Source organism: Mauremys mutica, chromosome 3 (genome assembly GCF_020497125.1).
Source record: "Mauremys mutica isolate MM-2020 ecotype Southern chromosome 3, ASM2049712v1, whole genome shotgun sequence".
NCBI classification, from domain to species: domain Eukaryota; kingdom Metazoa; phylum Chordata; order Testudines; family Geoemydidae; genus Mauremys; species Mauremys mutica.
In genome coordinates, this window is record NC_059074.1 from 208610292 (window position 1) to 208637513 (window position 27222).

Sequence of the window (27222 nt, forward strand, 5' to 3'; positions counted from 1 at the left end):
AACAAAAAAAACCAACCCCTCAATCCCCTACTAAAGTCTAACTTCAAGTCTTTATTAATCTTTTAATATATGAAATAAACCTAATAATCTGTCAAACTAAAGCCAATAATTTCAGAAAAAGATGAAGCTCCCTCCTTAGACTATCTAATTTTTCCTACTGTAAGTGTCTAAATATAGTGAAATTATATATTATTAGGTATAGCCTCTTCTTGAAGCAAGGGAAATTTAATCCTTTAAATGATGTATTACTTACGACAGGGATTAAATATGAAGTTTTATCCCAGACTTTAAATTTCCAGGTATTTATCTGTTTAAATTAAAATTTGTACAATTATAGTATCAATCAATGATCAAAACCTTTATTTGTATTAAAAACCATATACTAGTCCATGAAATTTAGGGACAGATTATGTGTAAGAAAAGGGAATCTTCACTGAAGTGTGTGTTTCAGGGACAGAATGGTTGAAACAGCAGCTCTTGGGGTTTTTTATATACAGTAAAAGCTGTGTTATCCAGCACTTTATCAGCCGGAAAGCTCTATTAACTGGCATTTCTGATATCTCCCAATACAAATCTTCAATCTAGTAACCGGGACTAGTATACTACTCAGGAGATTATGCAATTGCACATTCTGCACTCTACTTTTATGCAAAAGAGGCAGAAGACAAGTAAGCAAGCTGGTATCAGGGATTTATTCAAAAAAGCAGCTTCCAAGGTGTGTCATAGGGTCATTACAGTTTCAGCCCAAGCTCCTACACCGTCTACATCCACAATGATAATTAATGTTGATAATAATGACCCTGAGGCACAGCAAGATCCTGAAGTGCCTTCTGAATCATCAAAGAAAGATTAAATTATGTTCAGTGTAAGTTTTAGTGGTAACTATATTTTTAGTGATTTGGGTGTATGCCATGTGCTGCCCATAGTGATATGTAGTGTCATAAGATAACCTATTATATAGAAAACTTTACCTGTATACACCTAAGTGCTTCAAGAAACCAGCCACTCTGCAGTGCAGTACTACTACTGGATTGGTGAGTATCTATATGCTATTTAATATATTTTATTCATTTTACTGTATTCTAATTCTTTGAAAATTGGTATTCCATTGGTAAATATAACTCTTAGTTAACCGGAATTTTTGATTAACTGGCACACCCCATTCCCCCATCATACCAGATAAAGCTTTTACTGTATCTTTAACCAGAATTTTTGATTAACTGACACCTCTCATTCTGCCGGATAACAAAGCTTTTAATGTATGCGTGCGCGCGTGCACACACACACACACACACACACACACACACACACACTCAGCTTTATAAAGTGTGGTTCTGATCTAAAAAATGATCAAGTGTTATTGTCAAGTTCCAGGTTTGTGTGTACAATTTGAAATATATTCAGTTTGCAAACAAACATTTTTTTTTTTAAACTGCCAGACTTTCAAACTTAATCCAGGTTTTAAGAGTTAAACTATGATCTTTCCTTGTCATGGATCATCAGCAGAAAAGGCTCTGCAGGACAAATTATACCCTTAGTGACACTCATGCAACCCAGCTGCCTTTAGCAGGATTTGCACAAGCATAGCTGATTAAAATTCAGCAAACAATTCTGTTGAGGAAGCCATGAAAGAAGAGACTCCTGCTTTCTCTCTCTTAGTTGTGTTGCTAAATGGAATAAAGAGCAGTAAAATTCATTTATTCATTAAAGCGAGCTAATTTGACTTTGAATTCCCACCCCAAAATCTTTAACTTTATTTTAGATTGGTAAGGGCATTTCAAAACAAGCCATGCCATTATTTATATCACTAAAAACATCCCACACACTAAAGCAATCAAGGTAAGATTACATAACTGACAGCAACCATAACATCCAGTTCTCTCTCTCATACACAAAACCCTCACCATCCAAATTCAATAGAAAAGTTTGATTACTGGTCAGGGAAAAATAAACTCTGCTTGCACAGTTAAAACAACTCCAGTGAATACAAAATACGAATCACACATCCAACACACAACCGCACATAAAAACTAATGCCTTATTTTTGTTCATGAAATAGTTGTACCAACTCTACGGCTTTGTACAACCATGCACAATACACAAGTGCTATTTTAACAATTCAAGACTGCAGACCTGATTTGTGCAGTCATTTACATCTGTGCAATATGTGAGCCAAGCAGGTGTACAATGCTATTCAATGAGGAGTATTTTATAATCACTTTACACAGGTACAAGTAACCCTTTCCCGCCTCCAACTCCAAAAAGTGTTTTGTGTGTGTGTTGGGGAAAGCCATCCTGTCCCCATCCAGCTCTTATCCTCCTCTCACACAAACCACTGTCCTGCCCCTTCATTCAGAAATAGGATCAAATAATGATGTACACCAGCTCCCTGTGCTAAGGAGGTATAGGATGGTACTTAACTGCACCTTCTGCTCCAGACTGGAAGGACATGGAGATCTTGAAGTTGTCATATCTCATTCTTACCACAGAGAGAGCTGGCGGCTGTGTTTACCATTTCCACTGAAGGAATCAAGAGGTGGCTATGATGTTGCAGGATCCCTAATGTATGTCTTTATGGGATACCAGACACACAAAATAGGTGGTAAAAAGTAAACTAATTTCTAAGAGTTCTCAGTTTTGAACTTCCAATAATACTGCAATAGTAAGAAGGATTTTAAAAATTAAGTACTCTATAATTTTATCTTGTCAATGTTGCTTTCATAAAAACAAATTCATGGGATAAAAGCTTGTGAACCAACTGTAATGTTTAAATATTTTTTATATATAATCAGGTTAAATCTCAAAAGCAAAATTGTAAAGAATCCATGGAAAAACCTAACTATAATTTGAAAAACTTCTTTCTTTCACACACATATCACCTCACACTAATTGCACGAACTTTGCAAATGATATTTCACAATAAAAACACAATCAGTCAGTGTATTTATAAAGTGTCTAAAGAAAAAATCAGATTATCCTAAAATATAAAAACCTTAACTAGGATTATAATTCAAATATAGTTTTTCCCAAAGGATATTATGCAAATAAATGCAGTTCTCTCCTTTGGTACAATAACCCTGTATGTAAAACTTGCAGATTTCCTTTTTCTTCTCTATCTCTGCATCATGATCAAATTTACACTGGTCTCCCTGTAAATATGACAGAGAAGGAGAGACAAAGATTATCAATTCTAAATGCTGAATTTATTCAACTTCATATTTTAACAATGATGCTTTCATCCTGTTTATCCAGTTTTGAACTTTTCTCTCTATTGACAATACATGTATTTAACAAGCGTGTCAATGTTCTTGAGATTCCAAAAAAGTGGAGATAAAGAACATTTTAGCACATTCTCAGACTAGGGTCCAGAGAGTATATGCTGGTTGTCCACGGAGAGTAGGCTGGTCACAGAGCACTGGTTTTTTTCCTTGATTCCATCTGGTAAATTGCATTAAAAGAAGCTAAAAATGGAGAGGTTACTCACCTTGTGCAATAATTGGAGTACTTCGAGATGTACCCCCTTATGGGTGCTCCACTTTGAGGTGCATGTGCACTTGAAGTGGCGGACTCATAGGGACACTACTCGAAGAAACATTAAATACCTTCCTATTATCATCTTTCAATTTAAGCAAATGCTGTAGTTGTTGCAAGAAAATTATGTGATCACAAATGCAAGGGGAGGTGGATTATGCTATGAAAAAGTACTAGAAACTATTATATAGGGGCTGGCCATCTAGACGAGGGGTCTCAAACTCAAACAACCACAAGGGCCACATGAGGACTAGTACATTGGCCCGAGGGCTGCATTACTGACACCTCCCCCCCTCGGCCCCGCCCCCACTCCACTCCTTCCCTGCCCCCATTCCAACCCCTTCTCCAAAATCCCCACCCCAACTCCGCCCCCTCCCTTCCCCCAGGGGATGCAGGAGGGGTGTGGGGTGTGGCAGGGGCTCAGGGCAGGGAGTTGGGGTGTGGGGTGCAGGCTCCCTGCCTGCCTGCCCTGCCCCCACGCCGCTCCAGGAAGTGGCTGGAATGTGGGGGAGCAGGGGCACACGGGTGTGTGTATTGATGTTGCTTCAGGCACTGCCTCCAGCATCTTCCATTGGCTGGGAATGGGGAACTGCGGCCAATGGGAGCTCCGGTGCTTGTCAGGCCGGAGCCGCTCTAGGTAAATGCTGGGGGAGGGCGAGGGGGCTGCGAGGAGCTTGTGGGCCGCAGAAAATAACCTCACGGGCCACATGCAGCCCGCAGGCCGCGTGTTTGAGACCCCTGATCTAGACAATACAAAAAAATCATATAAACTGTATTACTTTACATTATGACTAGTTCCATGGAAAGTTTTACACAACAATAATTTTTTAAAGTACTTTCAAAAAATAAAGTACAACTGTTTTAAAACTTTATAAGGGGAGGGATAGCTCAGTGGTTTGAGAATTGGCCTGCTAAACCCAGGGTTGTGAGTTCAATCATTGAGGCGGCCATTTAGGTATCTGGGGCAAAAATCTGTCTGGGGATTGGTCCTTCTTTGAGCAGGGGGTTGGACTAGATACCTCCTGAGGACCTTGACATTCTATGATTCTATGAACTGTAGGTGGCACTAAATACTCATCATATTGGGAACCATGGGATTTAAATACCATAACAGACAAGCCATGAAAATATTCAAGACTATTACCTTATATTTCCACCAGGAATTTGGAAAGAGCCTTATTACATTTTATTTTTACTTTGGAAGTAAATGATAAAGAAAAAAAGTTCACAATCATGAAAAAAGACACAGAAAATTGTGTACCTCCAAATTCACAGTGGAACTCGGAATAAGTGACATAATAAACATTTTTGACATACACATATCAGATTAAGAGCAAATATGTAATTTTTTCAAAATTTATTTCAAATTTCTATATTATATCTTATAATTGATTAAAAGATTAACTTTGGTACCAGAGAATTAAGCTTCACTGTATTATTAGTTTCAGAATGATGCAATACCAGAATCTACATAATGGCAGGCTAGCATGCCATGGATTATGTCTGGCTCTAATATTCTAATTCAATTTCTCTTCTTCCTGCTTCCCAACCCCTCCTAGCTGCTGAGGTTTTTCAGGTCTGCCTTTCTTGGATGTTTGGGAAAGCATATTTTCCCCCTTTCTTAGGCTGGAGAGATAAGTACTCTGTGCATAATTAAAGCACTGTTTTTCACTATGTCCAAAAATCTATAATATCCAAGAAAAGATTATTTTAAAAACAGAAATGAATCACTAAATCACCCTTCGTATGTCCAAAATTAAATATTAAAAAATACAGATTACACTAATTTCAGATTCTAATATTGCTGGATACAGGTGTATTTATCATACTGTACCTGCTAATAAAATAAGTGATCAATAGTATATCATTTTTATATAATTTACATTGCACAGTGAAAGGATATGTAGTTTGATAGTTTTCCCTCAAAATTTTCTCTTGCATTTATTTTATTTATACTTCCTGCCAAACAATACTAAGGCAAAAAAAAAAAAACAAAGTTACATAAAACAAGTTTTCCTGATATTAGCTAAATTGAAATAGAATGACCACCCTTTCTCCGACTCCCGCTAGAGATACATACATGCATATAAAGTATATATTTACCTTAATACATCTTCCCTCAAGAAAATATTTACAAATTTGTTTTCCTTTATGTTCCACCGTATGTTGATTTATGAATTCCTGACTCATATTCACCCATTTCTTCACTGGTTTGCCTTCCTATAAAAGGAAATAAAAATATTTTAAATTTATGTGTTACAGTTACTATTTTAAATATATTTGCAAAACAACAATTACAGCATTCAAAGCAGTAGTTACCCCAAAGTGGAATAAAATTTCAAAATAAAATGACAGTAATTCATGACTTGAGTGTTTTCAAATTACTGTACGCAGTTCAGAAAAAGGCTATTCTATCTCAAAATACAAAGTAAAACTAAATACGCATTTTAAATGTTCTTGGATGTTCTAGTGTTGTTCTGCAAGACCAAGTAAAGTAAAATTCTTGGATGAAAATAGCAAGCTTTCTGTTATAAATGCAACAAATTTAGAATCTTCTTTCAGATACCATAAAGATTTGTATATCTCAGTTTTGCAAATGTATACAGGAAAAAAATAAAATGTACCTCTGTTGTATGGGACACAGTAACTAATACTTCATATATTCAATGATCTCAAGACAATAACATTACAGTTAGATTAGTCACTAGCTGAGGGCCCAAATACAGCAACTAGGCGTTCCCTCTGGAATGCCAGAATACTAATAGTTAATAGCCAAGCAGTATGAGCCAACTCTCAACCCTGATATGAAGTCTCCTTCCGTTATATATTTTAATGTAAACTTTTAGTGGTTGGTATTTTCTTCTTATGGAAAAAATCAGAAAGAAGACAACAGAATGGTGCTGATGGGGTCTTCACCATCCTCTTCAGTCACTTTGCCAATCTCAGTACCCTCCTCTCAGGAGAGGATGCTCCTCTGGCTGGGACTTTACTTCCCAACCCAGATTGAGAATAATCAACCAGGCCCACTACAGAACTGTTTGCCTCCACCCAATTGATGAGCAGGAAGAGGTCCAGGGATGTTCACAGAAAAGGGGATCCCCCAACACATGTGGGAGGGAAGTGCACAAATAGGGCTGCGTGAGGAGAACTAGGCAGAACCTAGAAGGGGTGACAGCTCAGCACACCGCATCAACGGCTGCTCCTGGTGGTGGGGGAGAACTTGAAGTGTCAACAACTTGCTGCATCAGCTCTGGGCTTTTCCCCTAGCTTCTGCCCCAACAGCCCAAGACCCACAAACATTCACACTCCCTTATCATCCCCAACCTCTTTCACACATCCAGAGTTCAAATAGCCAAAAAAAGTACATTACAAAAGCATCTGAGGGCTCCAGCTGAAACTGGGGCCCCATTGTGTTAAGTGCTGTATAAATACAGGAAGAATGCTGTTGCCCCAGAAAGTTTACAATCTGAATTGACAAGACAGTAAAAGGGAAATATTACCACCTACATTTTACGAGAAGTGGGGAACTGCTGCACAGAGAGATAAAGTGACCTGCCCAAGGAAACACAGGAAGTCCATTCCAGAGTCAGTTCTTGAACTTACACGTAAGTACTCATGTGCTCCATGTGTCTGAGACTAGAGATTTCCAGCAAGTTCATGCCTGTGCAGTTGCATGCACCCCCGACCCCAGTGCTCTGTACCAAGAGTATAAAGCGGCAGCGATCTCTGACACCTCTAATTCCTCCTCTTCGTGCAAATCCAGTCATGATCCAAAGCAGAGGAGAAGGAGAGCGGATAGTGGACTACAGATAGGGACCACACATCTCCAAGAACCTCCTGTTACAGATAAGTAACCTCCCTTTCTTCTTTGAGTGCTGGTCCCTGTGTGTATTCCACGTGTGGATGATTGGTAAGTAGTATTCAAACAAGAGGATGGTGCGAGGATGTCCCACCTATCAATGAAGGATACTTTTTTTGTCGCCCTCACATTAGTCAGAAGGGTAAGTGAACTGGGCAGCATTTATGGCTGACTCATAAACCATGTGTTTAAAGAGAAGGTTCAAAGGGTGGTCTGGCAGGTATTGAGAGCACAAGACTGAGGTTCTAACAGTGAGAAGGTCATAATGAGACCTTTCAGGTATCCGTTAGGTGAGCCTTCTATGGGAGGATAGAAGGCACGGAGTGCTGTGGTATGTGGACCTGCAGCAAACGAATGACAAGTCCTGATGTCTTGAGGGTGAAGAGGTAATTTAAAAAAGCAGACGTATCGTCATCTTCCATAGATAGATGGTTCTCTTGAGTCCAGGCAGAGAAATGCCACCATTTAGCTATATAGCATTTTCTGGTGGAATCTTTTTCTACTGTGATTGAGAATAGTTTGAACTGTCTCTGAACATAAATGCTCTTGGTTTGACGCGCATCCAAATAACAGACCATAAAATGAAGAGGGTCTGGGTTGGGATGTCTGATCTTGCAGTTTTGCTGAGTTAACAGATCCAGGAAGGGTCAGATGCTGATGGGAGGATGGGCTGATGTAAAAGGTCCTGAAACCAGACCTGCCTGGGTGCAAGTGGACCCAATGAGAATGATTTGAGCTTTGTTATGCCAAATCTTTCACAGAACACGTGGTAGCGGTGAGATGGGAGAAAAAGTGCATCTCAGGTGATTTTCCAGGATAACAAACGGGCATCATGCCCAGAGTCCATGCCAATGCTGCTCTGGAGCAGTACAGACTGAACAACTTCTTCATCTTGGAGGCAAACAGGTCCCAGGATGTTTTCCCCACTGAATGAAGATTTTGTTCAGGGCTGAATTATGTATCTCCCACTTGTGGTCTGTGATGAAGTGCCAGATTGTCCACCATAGAGTTCTGAACATCTGGTAGGTATATGCAGAGTGTGATATGTGGTTCCTGATGCACCAATTCCATAAACTGACTGCCTCTATACAGAAAGAGATTTCGCTCCACTCTGTTTACAGAAGATGGTCATCAAGTTGTCAGTTATTATCTGGATATGATGGGACCGTATAAGTGAAAGGAATACATTGCAAGCTAGGCTGACTGTAGGAGATAGATATGCATCCTACTCTTTTGAGGAATCTATGTGCCTTGCACAGTGTAACTGCCCAGGTGGGCTCCCCATCCTATGATACATGCCTCTGTGATCATGGTTGTGTCAGGCTTGGGTGGAAGGAAAGGCAGGCAGCTGTTGAAGGTCTCTCCATCATACAAGAGAAGCCAGGGATTGGGCAGGGATTTTTACCTTGGTATTCCTGTTGTCTCTATCTGGTGAATGAACAGACTGGAGCCAGCCCTGTAGGCAATGGAGGGGAAGCCTGGTTACACAGATATGTGAGGCCATGTGATGTAGCAGGGAAAGAGGGACAAGGTCTGAGGGTGACTTGTGTTATCAGGCTGTTCATGGCCTGCGCTCTGTCCATATGGAGACAGGCCTTTGCTGAGACTGAGTCTAGGGCTGCTCCTATAAAGTAGTTCTGTGGGAGTCAAAGCAGACCTTTCTCTGTTTACACAGATCCCCAAGGATGCCAGAAGACAGAACAAGGACAGGGCAGCCAACTGGACCTCCTGGTTAGATCTGCCTATTAGGAGCCAATTGTCCGGGTATGGGAAGATGGAACAGCTGTTTCATCTCATCTGGGCCACCACCACGGAGAGGACCTTCTTGAAGACTCTGGGTGCTGGTAGTAGCCCAAACCGAAGTACTCTGAACTGGTAGTACCCTGGTCCTACCAGAAATCTGAGGAACCATCTGTAGGATGAATGAATGTCCACATGAAAGCAACCATCTTCCATGTTGAGAGATATGAACCATGTGCCCTTCTTTTGATTTACAAATAAAGAAATTTAGCTGATGTAGATCAAGAATGGGTCTCCCTCCTCCTTTCTTCTTCCTGTCCTGCTAGGGCTTGTCTGTATTTGTCTCTTCATTTGCATCCTTCTCCACAAGGGAGAGTTAACTGGATTATGGTACATGCTCCTTTCATTATTCTATCTATAGAACCAGGTTGAATGGGGTCCTGTAGAACCAGTTGAGCAAGAATCCAGTTTGCAGCCAGGGAGTGGGAAAGAGCCATAAATGGTGGTTACTTACCTGTAACTGGAGAATATTTGAGACGCATGAGCCCTATCTGTATTCCACATATGGGATATACATGCACATCATACACTATACCTTCTCCACTGCCCCCCGGTGGAGAAAAATTCCCTGGGGTGGGGAAAAAGTGGAAACAACTAACTACACTCTAAAAAGAAGAAAAAAACTAAAACCAAACTCAATATATTTACAGAAATGATGCAGTAGCTGAAGGTGCTGAGGACACAGAAGATTCTGACTCAGACCATGCATTGGTAAGAAGAAACTGCAGAGGCACTGGTCCGCATCATCCCTTATGTCCTCAGTTCAGAGCATGAGGAGAACTATAGCACATGTATGGACCAATGGACATGGCTTATTAAAAAATTCTAGACTCAGGTGTATGGTGGGTATGTATAGAATATACATAAGGACCATCACTTGAAAAGGAACCACAGTTTAGGCTGTTTAAAGAATAGAGTAAGAGAGCCTGACAGCTGAGAAGATGAACAGCTGACACTGACTAGAGTCTTAACATTTTATTTTAGATGAAAGTGAGAAAAACTTGTGAGGAAGATCAATGGGAGTAGGCAGCTAGGAACTGAATCGAGTTTCCCAATCTAATTATGCTGGCTAAAAAAAATCCCAGTGGTTTGGTGCCAGCAGGTAAGCCAATTCCTCAGAACTGAATTAATCCTCAATTAAGATGATAATAAATCTTCCAAGTTAACATCCCATTAAAAAGTGAAGTTTATAATTCTCTTGCTACTATTGTTTCAGTCTTTCTGGGTGCAGACTAAACAAGACTATTTTCTCAACTGGATGGGCTAGGAACTTCCTTTCTTAGCTTAACCTCTGGAGAACAGAACAAAATAGGTAGAAAACATAATTAGTCAATTCTGTCTACATCTCTGTTAACAAGGAGTATTCAGGTGTTTGCAAATACATGTATGTGTTTTTCACTTCAATTCCATGTACCTCTTGAAAGCCATCAGGTCCTTTATTGGCCCCTCTCCCCCTTCCACGATCTTTACGCTTCAACTTCTTCTGAATTCCACGCCCTCGACCAACACCAAAACCCCTTTGTGCAATACCTGAAAAATATTAAAACATATTTCAGATACCTCATAAAGAAAAATGACTATTCTTCAGAAGCAAAAAGCTCTTTAACGTGGCCTCCTCCTTAACTGACATGAGAAACCAGAAGAGTATATATAATTACTATATAGATACAACATTTCAGCTCTAAATTCCTTAACATATCATGTATAACATCAATTCCCTTTAAATACCCTTAATATTTGAAGAGTACATATAAAAATCACTGAAATATTGATGTTACCTTTATATGCACATAACAAAATACTATTATCTGCACCCACAGATCTCTCTCTCCTACACGTGATGCAATCACTATAATCATAAATAGGCTTGGAAGGATTAGATTTTTATTGGTAAATGTCAATAAATGTCAATTTCACTGTACACACAAAAACCAAGGGTAAACATTTCCATTGATAATAATCAAAATTTACAAATTGTCAAAGAAAGAAAAATGCTGCTTGAGAACATAAGAGTTTGATTTAAGGCTATTTACTTTCTATATTTTGACATATAATGTTGAAAATTTGTGTTTAACAGTTATAAAGCTTTAACTTTTTGAATCTCAATGTCTACTGTCATTACACTCTCCCAATTACATGACACTCTCCCAATTTCCAGCCACTATGAATATTTAAATTTGGTAAAATAAACGCTTAAAAATAAACATCAAAATTATCTCTCAAAATTCTAAAAAATAAAAATTGAATTCTGCCAAGCCTAATTATAGAATAGAAATGTTCCCAGAGAACAGCTGGGTAAGATAAATGGTAAATCCAATATTTTCTTCATTTAATTTACTTTAACCACTGTATTTCCTATTTAGTTGGGTAAGAAGAATTGTTTATGACATCAGCAAAACCACATGACTCAAGTGCCCATAACCTGCTAGTCAAGGGAACCATATTGGAGGTACCATTACTACCAATTTCTGAAATTTTGTGAAACTTGAAAAACTTTACATAGAGAATATTCAATAAAATTGCATTTTGGTTTTGTATTTTGTGATTTTAAATAACTGACAGATCAATCAAAGCCTGTGGACAGATACTTTATACCTATTTTAAACTAAAAATAAACCCCAATGAAACAATTGCAACAACAGTGAAAAAATAATTTTATGAATTAGATGATACCCATGCTTTAGAACCAGGTTATTTTCATTACCATCTTTTCCCTTGCAACCCTTCCAAAACAGAGGCCCCCCTACTGAGGAATGGACCTTCTAAGGCTAGTCATCCTCTCCCCTCCACCTAACCTCCCTCTCCATAACTACCTTAGTCCCTCCCTCCTTTACTCACAAACCCCCGAGGTTAATTTCTTAAATGGATGCTATATAATATCAATGTCATGCATAATTAATTTATCAAGTTGTTTTACGTATAGTTCCAATATTTATTTTCCATGAGCATTCAACAAAATTTTGAACATACGAACACTTGTGAAAAAATGAACAAAAAGGGGCATGACCATGGCTAAGGACCAGATTTTTAAATGTATTTAGATGCCTATGGAAGTTAGGCATCATAAGCACTTTTGAAAATCCTGTTAGGTACCAATTTGCATATTTAGGTGCTTAAATACCTTTACAAACCTGGCCTTAATCAAAATATAATTTTTCCCACCCAGCTCTATGTATGACACTTTCATAGAGTACATCATATAGAAAATAATTCTGAAGCAATACTACTACTCAAATACTTATATAATTTACAACAACTGGCAAGAGTTAACTTATTACAAAAATTACATTATTCACTGCAGAACAAGGAATATTAACCTGGATATGCAGCACTGATCTGTGACTAGTATCAGGGGGTAGCCGTGTTAGTCTGTATCCACAAAAACAACAAGGAGTCCGGTGGCACCTTAAAGACTAACAGATTTATTTGGGCATAAGCTTTCGTAGGTAAAAAACCTCTGAAGAAGTGAGGTTTTTTACCCACGAAAGCTTATGCCCAAATAAATCTGTTAGTCTTTAAAGTGCCACCGGACTCCTTGTTGATCTGTGACTCTGTCATTTTTATTTTTATGATAAAGTATGATACTTGCTGATATGTGTTTCCTAGCTGTATATAAGAAGAGGAGAGTTACGGTCAGCACTTTGCATTTAATTTCTAGCATGACACTCCATAGATGCCTTTTGGTAGAAAAACTACCAGCACCCATCTACTGTTTGTACAGCTCCGATAGTTGGATAGTAGAGGCAAGATGCACTGAGGGGAGAAGCAAGACAAGAAAAAGCAACCCATAGATAACAAGAGGAAGACAAAAAAACCAAGAGAAGATAAAACAAAAAACAATGGATCCTATCAGCTATAGGCAAGAAATGCTGTCATCAGAAAAACAGTTCAGGTGTCAAAAACCAGCAAGACTTATAGGAGACTGCTGAAATACTGGACTCAAACTAAGAGCAACTACTGAAAAATTGGGTATGACCTATAATTTTGAAGTGTTGTTGTAGCTGTATTGGTCCTAGGATATGAGAGAGACAAGGTAGATGAGGTGGTATCTTTCATTGGATCAACTTCTGTTGATGAAAGAGACAAGCTTGTGAAAGACATTACCCTAACTTACCTTGTCTAATTTTTTTCACCATTTGTAGGACACCATCCTATTCTGAAAGTTTCTGAAATGAACTAAATTAGCTATTAAACCAAACCGTACCTTTCTGGATTCCTTTCATCCCCTGTTTTTTCACTGGTTCTTTAGGAAATGGAGCTCCTAAATCAGTATTTGACGTTTCTTTAGCTTTTCTGTATTGTTTTAACTGATCAGCAAAATCCTCCTCCTTTTCTTCTTCATTATAGTTACCAAAGTTATCATCACTGTAATTAGTGTATTCATCATATTCCTTATTTTTTAATTTTTTATTATGTTGTGCCTTCTGGGAAGTCATGTAGTTTCCTGGTAAATGTCCATGCTGCATGAAAGGGGTAGTCGCAATTAGAAGCAATTTAACATCTCACTCTCACAAACTCCCCCTTGTCCTCACTTTATTAAGATGATTATTTCTACACAATTGTTCTACTGTCAAGTGTTTCATTATTTCCATGATTTCCACGATTTGCACAGGCAAACGTCATTGTTGTAAAGTACAATTTAATTATTCAGTAACAAAATGATCATTATACTATAATTGTCCATTATGTAGCTTTTACACCTTCCTCAGGACTTCTGACACAAATCTCTGTCTGAGACTGAATAATGGACTAAATGGACATGAGTCTGATCTGCTACCACAATTCCTTTGTAATATCGCACTGTCAGGGGAATGTTATTCCTTTCAAAATAAGTTAAAAGTCATGGAAATATGTCTGTTGATGTTCCGTTTTGAAAAAAAGCTGTTCTCAAAACAAAAATTTAGTACCTAAACTGATTTGGCAATGTACTTAGTTCAAATATATTTTAAATTTATTTGTATAAATACAAAATTTGTAGCATATCAAATTTTTTACTATGATCAATCTACTTGAAAAGTAAGTTACATATAGATGATCATCAAATGTATTTAAAAAAAGAAAGGCTACAGCTTTTTCTGATAAATTAACAGATTTTTTATGACAGTGAATTAAAATGAAACAGTTATGTAAATATTTATTTGAATTTTAGTTGTAATTACCAAAGCAGTAGTAGAAGCATGGGAGAAGTAATAGGTTGTCTCAGGTACTGATCAACAAACAAACATTAGATTTATAGAAAGTAAAAAACATACTTTTTTCAGCTATTGATATGACTGAAACTACCATCTAAATAAAATAATAATTATAGATGTATTTTAGAATCTGATGGAAAAGGAGAAATGTGATATTCCAATAAAAATTGTTAATAAGAATTATGTCTACAGTAAAATCTAGAAAATTCAAGTAAAATCATATTTCTTAACATTTTCCCATAGCATGACGACATTGATACAAACAAGTGAGTGTGTCTGTCTCTCAGTTAATCAGACAAGGTGATGCCAATCAGAATGAAACATGCTCAGCTACACCCTTTTTCCACTGTCTGCAGGCAGACTCTTGCGTTTGATGACTAGACTACTAGAGATATAAATAAATTAGGCTCTCCAAAAGGTTTTTTTGAAGAGGTTTTGCACTCAAGTCTTGACGAAAGTCTTCTATCCTTCTCCAGTTTCTCAGTCAGAGATCCAATGCCTCAGCTCCTCTGTCCCTCCTTCAGGGGAAAGGCAGAGTCAGTTACTTCCATTGGTTTCTAAAGGGATATCTGACGGTTTGAACTGAAAAAGCCAGGACAAATTACACTAAAAAAACCCCAAACAGCCCAAACAGCATGCAAGCTGTATATTTTTGTTGGTAGCTTCTAGAGAGAATTACTGCCATATCCACAGAAGCACAGCCCATTTCCACCATATTAGCTATAGAGGGGGTCCTCTTACAACTACTCCCTGAAAAAAAACAACCCTACAAGGATTGGAAATGGGCAGAAATGAAAGTTATTTAATTCCCATTGGCACCTTCTTTTCTGATAGCAGAAAAGATACTCCCACTTGCCTGTATCATTGCTCAGGAAATGTTAAGCTGTAAAATCAGAGTTATTCTAAAATTGTATAGGTTCATTAAAAAGGTAATACAGTAGTACATCTGGAAATTTACCCAACAGAAATGAGATCTAAATATATTGCCAGAATGGAATCTTTGTTGAGCATGGATTAGGAACATATGGATTTATAAATAGCACAGTACTAATTATTTAAAAATTGTGGATAAATGGAAGAAATGAAAAATCAGTTTTATAAGTTATACCTGAAGGAATGAGCTATCATAGTCTCTGTACAAACCAACTCCCTTCTTATGTGGTCTTTCTGTACGTTCAATATCAGAATCCAGGCTGTAGTCTGAACTGTCATCACTGGAGGGGGAATTATGCTGAAAGAGAAAACCAATGTTACTTCTGTAATGTTCTTATACAAAGGACTGTATATATTAATTAGTATATAATATAAAAATATTAGCTCATGATATCAAATCAGACTATCTACTATCTCTCTCTGCTTTCAGGGGCAATCTAAAAAGGCATATGGTTTATTGCCACTAATCCCCTTCCTTGCCTTGACAGAAGATGAGGGGTCAGATCTGATCATGCTTGGTAAGGATCTCTAGGAAGACCTAAATCCAATAAGATGCCCTTGAATCTTTCCCATGATTTTTAGGGGGCTGGAGTGCTGCGTTCTACAAGGGCTGCCAGGGAGGACTGCAGGGGTACTTATTCTCGGTGCTGCTGCTGCTTGAACAATCTGTACTTTTTCTGGCTTCATTGAGGATGAATTCTTTCCACGGAGAACCCTCTGTTCTCAGAGCTGCTCCTGACTCCTGGAGGAGGGTGAATTGTGGGGTGAGATGAACTTAAACTGCAGATCAGACCATGGTGCTTAGATCGATGAAGGAGGGTCTTCCTGCTCTCCCTGTACCAATGCCTTTCCTAAGGGCAGGGACAGGGCTGGGACTGCATCTGTACTATAACCACCCCTTTATTCTGGGAGCTGGAGATGCTGCCTTTGAGTGAGGCTGCTGGACTCTGAGGTCGTAATCCATTTGGGTAGTTTCAGAATTCCCTCCTACTTTAGAGGGGCTGAATCCCTGGCAAGAGGAGGGGAAGTGTTCTTCACAGAGCTTCCTCCCTATAAGGGATTTCTGAGGGGACACTCTTCCCTAATTTTCCCTTTGGAATGTAAGCTGCCCCTGCACTTGAGGCAGAAATGTCTGGTAATGCTAGAATGATCCTGACCTTTGCTCCTTCTCAGCCATTTTGGAAACCTGATAAGGAGGTTGGGAGCACAGGGGAAGAGGAAGGGACTGGGTCCTCTGCTGCTGATGTGATTGAAGGTCCCAAGCTGTCAGAGCCTCACATGTGCTGCTGTGGCAACTGATCACTACACCTTCTTATAAGTGTCTGAGGCCTGCTTCTTTGTCCCCAAAGGTTATTATTACAGGAAAAGAATGTGTCCTCCGTCTGCTGGAGACTAACAGAAATCTGAGTTATGGCTAGAACCTTATATGTGAGGGATATGACAACACAAGACTGTGTTCCCTCTTCATGTGCTGATCTGTATGTGTTTAGACTCATTTAGAAGACTAACAGAGAGAATTTATTTTGTTTGAGCAGCCCCATCAAAGATTTCCAATAAGTAGCTTCAAAATCTGTGCTTTCATTTATAAAATCAGCTTCTTGTCCTTACAGTTAATGATAGAACACTGAAAACAATTGACTAAACTGATGCACTAAACAATTCACTAATTGATTCCTTAGTCTGCAGAGAGCCTAAAATATCCAAGTCCTGCAATCTAGTAATTTCAATCAGGGTACTGTGGAATCTGCAATAGCACAACCATGGCATCTAGCGCTTTCCAAGAGGCCATGTAATTCATAATTTTTATCATCAAATACATCATATTGCTATAGACAGGCGCCTCACATTTTGTTTCATCTCTCTGCCCAGCTGGGATCTCTCTGCAAATGCCCCTCTCTCCAGTTTCCTTCGCGAAAAAGCAGTTAAATGGGACAACAGTGCATGCTAACTGCACTGTTCCATGAAGCCAGGCAGCAGAGTCAGAGAGACATTGTTGGAGTCCTGCTTGTAGGCAGGGAATGGGGACAGCTAAAATCATTCTTGTGCTACTTCTCTGACCCCTCTCCAATTTATCAACATCCTTCATGAATTGTGGACGCCAGAACTGAACACAGTATTCCACCAGCATCCACACCACTACCAATACAGAAGTAAAACAACTTCTATTGCTACTTGAGATTTCCCTGTTTATGCATCCATGGATCACATTTAGTTATTAGCTTGCAAAATCAAACACCTGAAAGTTACGAAATGACAGATTTACAGTTGCCTATGCAACCTTAACTGTGCCCACCCCCCGCATCCCACCTGTGAACTGCAGTGGAGTCCTATGCAAAAAATTGCATGTGATTGTTTAAAGACTGAATAATACTGCATAATGTATATGGAAGCAGAACTAAGTTTACACAGGCAACTGTAAGTCTGGCATTTTCTAACTTTCAAGTGCTTGACTTTTCAAACTACATAACTTTCTTTTAACATACAAAAAGTATGGTTTCCTAGTTGTTGTATAAAGGGGGAAAAAACAAGTTCTATTATACACATTTGCAGCAGGAGAAGGCTATTTATCACAGAGGGGTGATGTGCTTCTTGTGCCCTGTGCTGGATGCAGGAGCAGCACCAGGGTTTTTGGTGCCCTAGGCGGGGGTCCTTCCACGCTCCCGGTCGTTGGCGGCAATTCTGCGGCAAGGGGGTCCTTCCGCACTCCCGGTCTTCGGGGCACTTCGGCGGCAGGTCCTGGAGCGAGTGAAGGACCCGCCGCAGAATTGCCGCCGAAGACCCGGAGCGCGGAAGGACCCCCCCCGCCACCAAGGGTGGCAAAATGCCACCCCCCCAAATCCTGGCACCCTAGGCGACCGCGTCACCTAAATGGAAGCACCGGCCCTGGCGGGGTGTAGGGAGTGGTCAGGGGAAGACCTGCTTGTAGCTTTAGTCCTGTTCTTTAATTACTTTTTTTTAAAACACAAAAATAGAATTTGTATCTTTCAGATCTTGTATAACTTTATAATTAAAACCAAATTTACTTTAGTTCTTCACAGTCCTAAAATTCTTCTGATAGATGAAGCAAAAAGGTAAGGAATAAAATAAAGTGAGACTGGGAAATGCTATCTTATAGTTAAGAGCAGGAGACTTGGAGTCAAGAAATCTAGGTTCTGTTTCCAGCTCTGCTACTGTCTCTGAATGACCTTGAGCAAGTCATTTAACCCCCCTTCTCTGCCCCTCTCTATTAAATGGGTATACTTTCCAACCTTTGTAAAGTACTTAGAAATACTCTGATGACTACACCAGATTAAGTGCAAAGGACAGTCAATACCTTATCACTTATTAAATAAAATAGAATTCGTATGAAATCTTTGTAATTTACATGGATTACACAATCTCGAAGGTTCCCATAAGTCCTGAGCAGATAGGCATAATTACACTGCCTCTACTTGTTTCTGTGTTATTCAGTGTTAAATTTCAGAGTGGTATGAGGATGTAATATGCATACTCAAGGATGTCTGCACTAGATGTTTTCACTAAAGATTTCCCACCATTGCCACCACTGGTTCAGCAGCCTTAGTGGTAGCAAGCCTGGGAGCTGTAGTGTGAAATCTTGGTCCCACTGAAGACAGCCAGGATTTCACCTCTAAGGCTTCAGGTAGCAACCAGCATTTAAGCACCAAGTCAACGAACTCTGCTCACAATGAGTCTATATGCCCAGATATGGGAGAGCTTCTGCCCCATGTGGTGCCTCCAAAGGAGAGATGGGACAATGGGTCCCCATGTGCTAGGTCCAGGATGTGTGGGAGAAGCAGAGCCCAGCCCAGTTCCACCACAATCTTCTGCAACAGCTGCTCTGACAGCTCCCAGGCCAGTACATGCTGCTGGTGGCCTACTTTTTAGAATATTTGTTTTCAGTTATTTTGGAATGCTGCCAAAATGTTCCTACTATACACAAGCAACAGAAGAAAAATGGAGATGTTTAACAATTTATAACTCACCTAAACCTGAACAGGGACTAATAGAGTAATAATATAATGAAAGTCAACTATCTGAAATACTTTTATTAATAATTTGGAGGTTATAAAAAGCTAGCTGCTGAGTTTCTGAAACTGTGATTTTTGCAGTGTAGTAGCCAGAGAAATTGTTGATTTACCATCTCTTGTCCTGGACAAATTCACTGTCACTGAAGTCAGTGGAATTACACTTGTTTATGTTAAGAGCGAATACAACCCAGTATTTTAAATCAAAATTCCATGATAAACGTTTTTTGAGGGGCCTTTCATACAGTTGCCCAATTTTTTCTATCATTCATATAGTGTCCAAAGAAGTGCTAGGTGCTTAGGGATGAAACAACTTTCAGATATGTTGTCCAATTTCCTGGATAAGAAAAGGTAAACTGTGTAGCTACAGTAGTAATATCCAATATTTTGGTTTACATTTTCTAACCTTATGTTTATCCCGTCTTCTCCTTTTTGATTTTTTCTTTTCCTTTTCTTTTTTGCGTTTCTTTCGTGATTTTCTATGTGCTTTTTCATTTTTCTGTTTATCTTCCCCTTTTGCTTCCTGTTCTTCCTGAACTTCTTCAAATCCTGCATCATCTATTTCACCATCTTCTAGCTCACCATCTTCCCTGTATGGGAAAGGTATGATTTAGATTAAAAATGAATTTCCTAAATTAAAAGCATGTAGTACAAAACTGCTCATTTGCACATTTTCAACAATAAAAGTCAATAAAGATTTTTTTTTTTACTACCAAGTCTCTTTCCTTCAACTAAATTTATTAAACAATAAATCTTTAAAATTCACCCAAAAAAGTTACTATGATTTTCTCCCATAGTTTAAATAGTGTATCCAAATCATAAATTGGTCTTGGCCTCAATACCAGAAGTATTTTATGTACAAATAAAAATGACAAATTTAAACCATTCATAACTAAGGTCTTCTCTACATTAGGAATACAGCCACATCATGGCACTGGCAACTACAAAGTGTGTCCTAGTTTGGTTCCAGTTTTGATTTGTAGTATACAATGGGTCTTTAACTATGTTTCATAACCAGGCTAGAGCCTTGGTCGGACCACAGTTTTCATCATCAAAGAGAATTATGGTCCAGTTTACATTACAAACTATAATAATGTTTTCCACTGAATTACAGAACAGTATTACCACCAGGAGCCCTAATTTTGTTGTGTATGTAGCGCAGTCAGGGCATAAATTAAAGATGAGTAAGGCTCTTAGAAAGCTGAGTAGTAAGTGGGACTGTACAATAAAGTGGAAGTGCTTCCACCCTTAGAAAACACTACACTTCATATGAATGAATTTTCTTCATTTTAGGAACAAAATTTATCATAAACCCAAGATTGGGCCCATACCTGTAGCAAATTTGCAATGCTGACCCCATGTGAAAAGTCCCCCTGAAGACAAAGGAACTGTTTCATAAGTAAGGATTATAGGAACTTGCCCTATAACTGATGCTAAAGCAGCTATTCAAAGAAGCAAGCTGGTTTTAAGAGTCCTAAACAAAGCAACTAAAGGTGGACCAATTTCACACATTCCACTATATTAACTCTATCTAGGTTAGAAAAAGAACACTACTGTGACATAAAAACTTAAGAACTGCCATACTGGGTCAGACCAATGGGCAGTATAAGCCAGGATGAGCAGGGATGCAAAACCATGCTCCAACAAGTCCCTAGCCACTGTTTGCCAGAAGCTGGGAATGAGCAACAGGGGATGGATCACTTGATGATTCCCTGTTCTGTATGTTCCCTCTGGGGCACCTGGCATTGGCCAATGTCAGAAGACAGGATACTGGGCTAGATGGACCATTGGTCTGACCCAGTCTGACCGTTCTTATGTAGTAGCCTTTCTTCATCAGTGGCCAGTACCAAAGCTTCACGGGGAATGTACAGAATAGGGTAATTTTGGAGCGATCCACCCCTATTTTCTCCTCCTGGCATCTGGCAGTCAGATGTTTAGGGACACCCAAAAATGGGATTGCATCCCTGACCACCTCAGCTAATAGCCATTGACCACACATTTCAAAAAAGTCCAGTTACTAAAAGGTAAGTAACCTTCCTTTCTCTTCTTTGAGTGCTGGTTCCCAGGGGTATTCACTGTGACTTCCAAGCAGTGCTGGTTGAAGAGGAGGGTGCAAGTAAATATGCTGTACTACAGACTGGAGGACCACTAAACCCAAAGGAGGCATCCCCAGCCAAAGCCAGAATCAATTGTGTGGTGAAGGTATGAATGAAGCCCCAAGTGGCTGCTCTGCATATCTCCAAGGGTTCTCGTACAGTAAGCCCTAATAGTTTGAGGAGGGGTTTTTATAAGATCCTAGCAAAAGAGGATGCAGGAGGAAATCTACTTATCTTTTGGCAATAGTAATGAACAACCTTAGAGACTTCTGAAAGGGTGCTGTTTTGTGCAGGTAGAAGGCTGGAGCCTGGTGCATGCCTCGGGAATAGAGGTTTGCCTCTTCTATGCTGTGGTGAGGTTTAGGGTAAAACAGTGGAAGGCGAATAGTTTGGTTAAAGTGAAAGGTATGCATTTTGGATACAGCTGAAAAGAAATCTTGTCCTTGTGAAAAATTGTATACATAAAAGCTACATGCTTCCCTATCCTTGTAGCAGAGGTACTAGCAGTCAAGAAGGCAACTTTCAAAGAAAACTGCAGGAGGGAACAGGAGACCTAGGATACACATGGTGGTCTTGTGATGGCAGAAAGGATGAGGGCTAGATCCCAGATTGGGACCAGTTTTGAGACTGGAGGGAACATCTTCATAATGCCCTTTAGGAACCTTGCAGTAGTGGGATGGGTAAAGACTGAACACATCTCCACTGGGGGGTGGAAAGCATTGATGGCTGCAAAATGTCCCTATAGGGAGCTGAGACACAAGCGCAACATCTTCACTGAGAGAAGATATTCCAGCATCAGGAGGATTCCTGATGCCTTAGGAGGTAAGTGGTGCTGCTGACACCAAGGAGAATTGTTTCCCATTAGTGGCACAGCATTTCTGCATCAAGGATCTCCTGCTGTTATTCAGGATGGAATAAACTCTCTGAGAGCGTGATCTCGTCTTTATGTACATTGACCATCCAAAAACCACGCTACCTGATGCAGAGAAGCTAGGTTGGGATGATTCATCCTGCCCTTGTTCTGGGACAGCACAGTGTCAGCCTGTTCAGGAACCTTTTGGTCAGTTACAATGGAAACAGGTAAGGAAGAACACAGCAAAACTTGATGGGGCTGACTTTTACATACCAAGACTATGTTATGCAGTGGGGCATACCCACACTACCTTTCCCATAACAGACAGAGATAATTTCAGCTTTACATGTTCTCTAAAAGTCCATGTCCTCAGTTAAGGAATAAGTTGAGTCTGTCAGGGAAAATAATCAACCCTGGATTCTCACATGGACAATGATAAAAAATGGCTAGTCATGTGGACTTGACCACCAAAAAGAAGCAAGAAGTGTAATGTCCAGGCTCACAAAATGTTAAAGGAAAAAAACTTCCAAACAGAAAAAGAGACAGCACAAATTAGAAAATTAGATGAGAGCTCATAATTTTTGATTTCTAGGTTCTTTTTCAAGTAATCTAAAACTGATAAAGTAACTCCTCATTTATTGTTGTCCCACTCAACGTTGTTTCAATGTTACGTCCCTGCTCAATTAGGAAACATGCTCGTTTAAAGTTGTACAATGCTCCCTCATAACGTTGTTTGGCTGCTTGCGTGTAAGATTCTGTGGAAGAGCAGCAACTTTACAAGGAAGCATTGCACAAGTTCCGCTTCTCTGCCTCCTCCCCCTCTCTCCCAGCACTTCCCCCACTGCCAAACAGCTGTTTGGTGGGGCTTAGGACTATCTGGGAGGGAGAGGGAGGAGAGGAGATGCGGGGCTTCCCTCCTCCTCCCCCTCCCTCCCAGCACTTTGCGCTTAGGACTTTCTGGGAGGAAGGGGCAGGAGCGGGGAAGCGCTGCGTCTCCCCTCCTCCCCCTCCCTCCCAGATAGTCCTAAGCGCCGCCAAACAGCTGTTTGGTGGCGCTTAGGTCTTTGGGGGGTGGGGGGATGTGGCGTGCTCCGGAGAGGAGGTGGAGTAGGGACAGGAAGAGGTGGGCCTGGAGTGGAGTGGGGACAGGAAGAGGCGGGTCTGGAGCATTCCCGGCAAAATCCAAGCCTGTTCTCTGGAGAAGCTGCCACTGCTGCTGCAAAGGTGCTTTCTAGTGTCCTTGCCTGCAGCGGGCTGTGCCTGTGTGGAGTAAGCCAGAGGCACTTCCCAACCACAGTACAGTACTGTACAGCATACAGTATAATGCCTTTTGTCTGCCCCCCAAAAAACATTTCCTTGGAACCTAACCCCCCGCATTTACATTAAATGTTATGGGACAACTGGATTTGTTTAACATTGTTTCATTTAAAGCTGCATTTTTCAGGAACAGAACTACAACATTAAGTGAGGAGTTACTGTATAACCAAGACCCTCTTTTGCTACAGGATACCTATGTGCAAATCTTGAAAGGGACAACATATTGGCAACACCATCCATGAAGTCTTAACTAATACTAAAGACAAACTCAGAGTCCTTAAAGCAGCTGAAATGGCAAGTGACATTTATCGAAGCAACAAAAAGAAATAATGTTTTCTTACCTGTATTTTTTAATGTTTCATTATAGAGGGCATACAGTGGGCTGGACACTATTCATGGGTTGGACCTGCTCATTCCACCACCATGGAAGCTTCTTCCCCCCCCCCCCCGTTTGATTTCAAATATCCTCTGCTGTACTGCTGCAACACTGCTATAAAGAATGAGAATCAAATGAACAGTGAGCCCTCCACCACATTATTAAGGTTGAAGCGTTATAGTTCCACTGGGAGTGTCTCTTGTTCACCAGCCAGAAAGAAATGGGATGAGGCTGATACTAGGAATCTTGGGGATAGTGGACTGAACATAGTAGGTATCTCTACACAGCCCGCAGCAGCAACCCTCCCAGCCCAGGTCAACAGACTTGGGTTTGAGGGGCTTGTGATAGTGCTCTAAAAACAGCTGTGTAGACAGCACTTTGAAGTTGCAGTTTGGGCTGGAGCTTGACCTCTGAAGCCCACCCCCAATCCCTAGGCTTCAGAGCTGAGCTGCAACTTCAAAGCACTTCTACAAAGCTATTTTTAGAGTGCTAGCAATGAGTTCCACATCTGTAGACTCAGGCTCAGAGGCTTGCTGCTGTGGACTATGTAGATGTATCCCTAAGTACCTAAGGCGTGATTTCCTACGAAGGCCAGGATGTCTCTAACAAACAATACGAACATATTTAGGCTCAGATCTATGAATCAGGTCAACAAGTCTTCCAAGTCTTGTATGTTCTTGGTAAGGAAGACTTCTGATATTTTAATAGAAAGTTGACAAATTCTCAATAATCAGGTTGTTGAAGGAGCAGACTCAGAGTCTGAGTGGGGAAATGGTGGAGAAGGTGAACATGGCTGGCGAAAAACTAGAAGCTTCCAAATACAGCAGACTGCCATCTTTATAAGTCTACAAAACTGAGATCTATGAAACAAATAGATTATATCTGATTACAGATGATCAGTCTTATCTTTTCAAACAAGAGGAAACTAAGGAAAGTCTAGACATGTATATCTGTCCACTGAAAGGAGAAAGTGTCCATGTAACATACCTAGGTATACCATTGTCAAAAGCAAAAAACAAGTACAATCCCTGTTGTTCTCAGCTGCAAATAAATTCAGATGAGAGAAAATGGCTTGCTGAATATATGAATCAAAGACTCCCAACTTGTCCGCTGCCACGCTTGGGCAACTGAGCTAGCCGGATTTGAGAACTGCCATGTCCTTGGTGTATATTGCTCCAATAGACAGATGGACTTTGCCTCTCCATGAATGAAAGGCCACATGGTTCACATTTATGCTTTTTATTCCTCCCAGACAGTTTATGTAAGCCATGTTTGTTCATCTGTTGCTCCTGATGTGAAATGAGATGAGATGGTCCTGTTAATTTTATGGAAGGCTCCAATGGCACTGATGATTGCTTTAAAGGCAACATCAGGCTAAGGTAAATTAGTGTCATTTGTTTAAAAGGAAAAACTGAAGGAATTAGGGATGCTGTGTTGTCCACAGGATTTTTATATGCACAATGCCAACACAAGTATGAAGTGCACATATTGGGAGGAAACTACATGTACAGAACACTGGAACAGAAGGGTTAAAATCTAGATGTTTAGAAATTAGAATAAAGGGAGAATTTCCAGTTGAGTGGTCTTAAAAATGAGCTCCAAAATGGGTATGGGTCCAGAGGGTACGCACAAGATTTTTGTTTAATTATGAATTGACTACGTGAAGAAAAGTTGCCTTTAAGTACATTTTCAGCAGCAGGTCATTCAAGTAACAGATGTAAATGCTATCTTAATGAGCTACATCACCTTGCACATTACAGGAAAAGACGAAATACCAAATAACATGGACATCAACAGGCATTTTCCTTTAAATGAAGGAAATTAGACTGATGGAGCTGAGATCAGATGGGAAAACAAAAGTTAATTTCTTCAGATCTATGGAACAGAATAATAGAGTGAAGCCATTTCTTGAATGAGTTATGGAATATTTTCCATTTTGAATTTTGCTTCCATTACAGACATATGTTGAAAACAGATAGACTTCATCTGTTTTCATTGGGACCATAAATGATGTGAAAAAATATCAGGATGATGTTTTGAGGGTGACATCGGGATTTTGGCTTTTATGTCTAGATTTTATATAGCAAATATGGTAAAGAGGGGCAATCTCTTTAAATTTTATAAGATACCCAATTTCTGTATAACACAGAATGCATCTGAGGTGGACTTGGTCCAGAAGAGAAAGTCAAATGTTTAAGCTTTAAAGATTCCTGAGTAGATTCTTTTTTTGTGTTGAAGAAAGGAAGGAAGATCTATGTTGACCTCCATCCTGCAAAGCTGGAAAAATACTTTCTAACTTCAGTAAAACAAGATGGTGGGAATGACTGCATATTCCATAAGGAGCTCATCTATATTTTTGTCACAATGTTTCTTCATCCTTGAGTAAAAAGCAATACTGAGAAAGCAGGTTGTTCAGACTGGATTGAACCCCAAGAGAGAGTTCTAAGAGACTGTCCAAATAACTTAGTTCCATTGAAAAGGACACCATAATACACATGGGATTTGTGTGAAGGATCTTAATTTCTCTTTTTATTGGTGAACTGGTGACCAAGGTAACTTTGCAGAGATGATGCAGGACATTTTAATTTGCACCCAGCCATTTTAATCAAGAACTCAAACTATTTTTAAGGAGCTGAATAGTATTGTAAATATATATATTTTCTCACCGAAATTTTTGGAATAGTATACTATGTGCTATAATGGCAGGCAGGGTTAGGCCACTGTGACACACATTCTGAGGAAAGGGAACCAGAAGGAATTCAGATTAAACATATTGGATCCTCAGGCTGTTCTAAAAGGAAAGTCAACAGGTTATGATTACTGAAAAATACACATAATCTGAAGTACAGCAGTCTGTGAGATAAAATTCCCACATTCAAACGCTGTTTCTTAACAGCAATGAGCCTAAAGCTGCTCAGATGGAGACTGAATAAATCAAGATTGGAATGCCATGCTTATATAGTCCAGCAGAGAGAGTCTGAACTCAAAGGATGAAAGGAATAAAACAAGCCTAATCTGTCTTCACTGTGGTGAAATGAAGAGGTCTAATCCATGAATAGTTCCCAGAAGTCCTCCATGAAGAAAAGTTTTATATTTTTGGGATAATTCAGCCAACTGCCCAACTGGAGAAAACCTGTCAGAAAAATGTACTGTATATAGAAATGTATATTACTTAGTATCTCAGAAGAAAAGGGATATGCCCATACAATTTAGAATTTTAAATTAAAGCACTTTATAGTG

At 39.7% G+C, this 27222-nt stretch overlaps 1 protein-coding gene across 2 annotated transcripts in view; it reads right to left on the reverse strand.

Annotated features, from left to right (window-relative positions):
• ZC3H6 (zinc finger CCCH-type containing 6) overlaps positions 1 to 27222 on the reverse strand; it is a 67124-nt gene that overhangs the window by 11676 nt on the left and 28226 nt on the right. For both annotated transcript variants that reach the window (XM_045009593.1, XM_045009594.1), the window contains exons 2-7: positions 19747 to 19930; positions 15491 to 15613; positions 13395 to 13650; positions 10605 to 10720; positions 5635 to 5751; positions 3038 to 3149 (exon numbers count right to left, since the gene is read on the reverse strand). In XM_045009593.1, coding sequence (XP_044865528.1) covers positions 3038 to 3149; positions 5635 to 5751; positions 10605 to 10720; positions 13395 to 13650; positions 15491 to 15613; positions 19747 to 19930 — 908 coding nt within the window. The remainder of the gene's footprint in view (positions 1 to 3037; positions 3150 to 5634; positions 5752 to 10604; positions 10721 to 13394; positions 13651 to 15490; positions 15614 to 19746; positions 19931 to 27222) is intronic.